General features: G+C 36.7%; 1 protein-coding gene across 1 annotated transcript; it reads left to right on the top strand.

Annotated features, from left to right (window-relative positions):
* Positions 1-466: 466 nt before the first annotated feature.
* Positions 467-3387, top strand: LOC111898115 (probable serine/threonine-protein kinase PBL12). Its single transcript, XM_023894047.3, has 2 exons — positions 467-1648; positions 2180-3387. Exons 1-2 carry the CDS (start codon positions 719-721, stop codon positions 3212-3214), a joined length of 1965 nt encoding a protein of 654 aa, XP_023749815.1. The 5' UTR covers positions 467-718; the 3' UTR covers positions 3215-3387.
* Positions 3388-5212: the final 1825 nt, after the last annotated feature.

The raw sequence follows: 5212 nt of genomic DNA, 5'->3' as shown, positions 1-5212 counted from the left end.
TACTTGTTAATAGATAAAGAAGCTAGAACAAACAAATTTGTGCATTTTTTCTGCTTATCTGGAAAAATATCTGAATATTTTCGAATTTTAATATTTTTGTATTAGTTTGCAAAAATATTTTTATCTGAAAAACCCATTCGCAGATTCTATTACATATTAGCTTCCCTGTTACCGTATGGAAGAAGATAACCGTGTGTAAATAGACCTCATTATCAAATGGAGTTAATTCTCCATCCTTTGTGCCAACAAGAAAGAACAATATGTCAATGTGAATTGTGGAAAGACATTTATTAGAAAATCCCAAAAGAAGTTGAGTGTGAACAAAACTAAACATAAATTTGTATAGAAACATATATTAATTTATAATTATTGAAGTCGCTTTCTACAAATATTTAAAATACAATACCCAACTTGGAGTATTTAACATTGAAATATGATAAAAGCCAGTTGGCTGATTGTACGTGTTGGTATATTGAGTTTTATTTATGTTTTCTTTCTATTTTTTTTCTATAGCTCAGAAATACGGATTACCTTCTACCGCGACCTAAGAAACTAGCATCTGCTAATGCTCCTCCTATCGCCGCTTTCGTGACACTGTCTGTGCGCACAAACCACTTAGAGCAGCCACTAACCACAACAACCAGCCCAACCCCAGCGCTGTCAATCAGTAGACCCAGAAACTATCATATCCATAGATCTTCAGCAATATCAAAAGACAATGTCTTCCTCAGGGTTAAACCTTCAAAAATATCTAATTCCACTTGAGGAGATTAATCGTGCCACCGATAATTTCAGTCAGCAAAGATTTATTGGCAGTGGCGGATTTGGTGCAGTCTATAAAGGACAGCTCTCTGACGGATGGAAAAACCGTACAGTTGCAATCAAACGCCTGGGTAAGGATAGCCACCAAGGAGAGCCTGAGTTCCGCAATGAGCTTGAGATGATTTCCAAATTCCACCATGAAAACATCATATGTTTCATTGGGTATTGTGATGAAGCGGGAGAGATGATTATAGTTTATGAGTATGCTGTAAATGGAAGCCTTGATTATCATCTACAAGACCCATATAAGATGTGTTGCATAACATGGATACAACGCCTCATGATTTGCATTGGGGCTGCAAGGGGACTGAATTACCTTCACTCGGGTCTTGGGCAGCACAACAGAGTAATACACAGAGATGTGAAGAGTTCTAACATATTGTTAGATGAAAATTTGGTTGCAAAAGTTTGTGATTTTGGCTTGTCAAAATTGGGTCCTAGAAATCAGCCAGATACACAACTCTATACAAGAGTTGCGGGGACCCAATTTTACTTGGATCCTACTTACCACGAAAGTCGTATCCTCAGAAAAGAATCTGACGTATATTCATTTGGTGTTGTACTTTTTGAAATACTGAGTGGAATGTTGGTTTATCATGAGAGGAGCACCAGAGATGATGAGCGGCAATTTCTCATGACTTTAGTCCGACGATACTATAAGAAGGAGCCACACAACATAATTGATCCCCATATAAGTGATCAAATTGATAGTAGTTCTTTTCATATGTTCCAAGAAATTGCATATCAATGCATTAGTTTCAACTTAAAGGAACGCCCTACGATGGATAAGGTCGTTGAAAGGATTGAGGAAGCATTAATTACTCAAGTAAGTCTTTTCAATTAGTTAATTTGAAGAAAAAATAGTTTCCTATACAAAATGAAAATTATTGTGGATGATACAACATGCTAAATTTTCTCAAAATTAATTTAATAAATTGAGTTTTTCTCCAAAATTAGAAAGTTATTTTTGCTTATTTAATGTTGAGCCTTTGTCCTATGAGGAAATAATGCTCAAACCAACAACAATACACCAAAAAACCACATAACTCTATCTCTGTTTTTGTATGCGAACAATTAGTTACTGAAATTACAAAATGGTTTAGCGGTAAAAAAAATTGGCTCCTTACATATCATTCAGATCAGATGAATTATAATCAAACCGTTGAGATTGGCAATTGTTCTTGCGTGTATTTTCATATAGATATGACAAATTTTAATTGGTCATAAACAACAAATTATGTTATCATCTTTTGAAGTTTGAACCATATCTAATATCACCCGTCTAACGAGTTTTCAACATGATTGTTTAATTCTGGTTACCTTTCAATATATATTAAATAGTTTTGCATTTTTGTAGATACAAAGTGTTCTCGAAAAACTAAACACCACCGGTCCTGAGAACAAATCTGCTGATGATATCCGCCTCCTAGCAAGAATAATGGAGGATAACCGCATCGCCATCCGTATTTATACACACCAACTTATAATACCGAATTCCGAAACACAGGAACAGGCAATCAGCGCTATTCTTAACCTCTCGATTTATGAAGAGAACAAAGGCAACATAATCTCCTGTGGGGCTGTCCCAGGGATTGTACTTGTTCTGAAGGTAGGTAGCATGGAAGCGCGTGAGAATGCAGCCGCTACCATTTCTAGCGTCTGTGTCACTGACGAAAACAGAGCAATCATTGGTGCTGAAGGAGCGATCCCACCTCTCATATTACTGTTGAGTAAAGGTACTCAGAATGGGAAGAAGGTCGCAATTATAGCTTTGTTTAATTTATGTATTTATCAGGATAACAAAGAAATGGTTGTGAGGGCGGGAGTAGTCCCAATTTTGATTGTGCTTCTTACCGAACCACAAGGTGTGTTGAAAGAGGAAGCATTATCTATTCTAGCTATACTCTCAAGCCACATAGAAGGGTGGTTGGCTATAGGTAAGGAAGAGGTTTTGCCTGTTTTGGTTGAGGTTATTGGGAATGGATCCCCGAACAACAAAGAGAATGCAGCTGCAGTTTTGGTGGAACTTTGTTCTGGAAGTCAAAATTATTTGGTCGAGGCTCAAGAACATGGAATCATGGAGAAATTGATGGATTTAGTACAAAATGGTACGGATAAGGGAAAAAGAAAAGCCAGACAGTTGCTAGAAATGATCGAAGACCACCAGAAGTCAAATGATGATGCATATGTTGAAATCACTCTGGACGTCCGTGACGACCCGGTGTCTGTATTAAGTGTGAAGACGGCTGACAGAGCTGACATGCAGGATCCAGAGCTGAATTTGTTAGCTAAACTGTTGGAAAACAGGTCTCGTGTCAATCAAAATATGTTGACTAGGATAAGGCAGGTGTCTAAAGACTGGAAACAGTTAGCCTACCGCCGGCAATTTTAATCGGAGGACTAATTTAATCGGCTGCAACTTATGTTCTTCGAGACCCGGTTTGACGATTTCACCAATTCCCCCAATGGGTTACTTCAAGGGCGGCACATCTTGGAATGTATTTCTAGTTAATCCAAAACTCTAACAGTTTCATGTTTATTAATTTATTTTATAATTTTAGTTCACCAGGGATAAATTCAGCATTAAGAAAAATATGTCCATATGAATTCTGGAAAGATATTTGGGAAAATGACTTTAAGGTTAAGAATGTTTCAAAAACGTTCAAAAAAACACTATTAAGGTTTTGCATGAGTAAAAACAACATTAAACTAAAGGTTTTGTTTAAAAAATACCAATGAAGTATACCTTTTGTTCCAATCCCACCTAGTGGTAAGCGACATCCGTAGTTTGAATGAAAAAATGATGTGATCAAGTTAATTAACAGAAAATAAGTAATGGCATGGGGTATTTTTATTCTAATGTGGATTAAAGGTTAAAAGAATCTCAGGTATTTCAACATCTATTAACGGGAAGGAGTGAAGCAAATAGGGTTTGTTTTTATTCTTACATTTGCTGATATGGCTACGTGTAATCTGTGCACCACTTCGGCTCACACAAAATCGAAACTCTCCGCTGATGGAGAATTGGTTTATGATCCGAATCTTTACCGAGCCTTGCAGGAGCTCTTCGATATCTGACATTTACTCATCCAGATATCTCTTATGTTGTTTGGAAAGTCCGTCTTTTTATGCATGATCCTTGGGATACGTATTTCTCAGCTCTTAAGCGTATTCTTTGATACCTAAAGGGTACTCTTCAGATCGGCCTTCACATTTGTCCGTTAGCCGTATATTACTTTATTTCTTATTCTGATGCTGCTTGATGCTCCTGACTTGGCCGGTTGTCGTACTGCTCCCCGGTCCACATCTGGGTTCTGTGTCTTTCTTGTCAATAATCTGGTTTCTTGGTCCTCCAAACGGCAGCATGTTGTCTCTCGCTCTAGCGTCGAAGCCGAGTACCAAGGGGTAGCCAATGTGGTTGCTGAAATTGCTTGGCTTTGAAACCTCCTTCTCGATTTATATTTTCCTCTTTCGCATCCACTGTAGCATTTTGCGATAATGTCAGTGCCACACATTTTAGCTTCAAATCCTGTTTAGCACCAAAGAACCAAGCATATGGAAATAGACCTACATTTTGTTAGGGAACGTGTTGCGATTGGTCATGTGTGTGTTCTACATGTACCTTCCGCCAGTTAGTATGGAGATATATTTACAAAGGGTATTCCTACACAACTATTCTTGGATATTAGAGATAGTTTGAACATTCTAGGAAATCCTGTTCCAACTATGGGGGTGTGTTAGATAGTCATTTTTTATTATTTTGGCTGTTTATACACACTTATATAGTATAGGGAATTAATTGTAATTTGTACACAACTACACATATATATTGATTCTCAATACACGTACCCTAATTTAGGGTTTTTCATTGCATTGATGAATAACATTAAAAAAATAATACAGAAGTAATATTAATATTGGTTGTGGGACTGGCTTTACTCTCTTGTTATTGCTCGAAAAGGAAGAATAATTTGCGGGTATTTGATGAACTTTGTGGATATGGGGTTGGAACTGATAAGACAGTGGTTATCTATAGTTAACTGACACTCAAAAGTATCTTAATGTTCATATAAAGACACATAAAGTTTTATAGAATCCACCACATGGGTTTTGTTATCCCTTTGTTTCAAAGAATTTATTAAAAGTATGTTGATATTGGTTAAAAGTATGTTGCTATCTATTTGTGCTCATCCAAGTGACAACCATTTCTTGATGTATAGAAGTTGGTTTAAAAGAATTACAATTATGACAAAACTGCCCCAGCAGCCTCCAAAATAGTTATAACCATTTATTTACACCAAAAGTACATTACTATTTCACAAGCTTAGCAGAAAGTAGGTTGCTATTTTCTGATGCGTCCTTTTATACCAAATTGTCCCTACAACCTTCA

Source organism: Lactuca sativa, chromosome 1 (genome assembly GCF_002870075.4).
Source record: "Lactuca sativa cultivar Salinas chromosome 1, Lsat_Salinas_v11, whole genome shotgun sequence".
NCBI classification, from domain to species: domain Eukaryota; kingdom Viridiplantae; phylum Streptophyta; class Magnoliopsida; order Asterales; family Asteraceae; genus Lactuca; species Lactuca sativa.
Note: the sequence above shows the minus strand (reverse complement) of the source record. Positions and strands in the feature narration are given on the sequence as shown.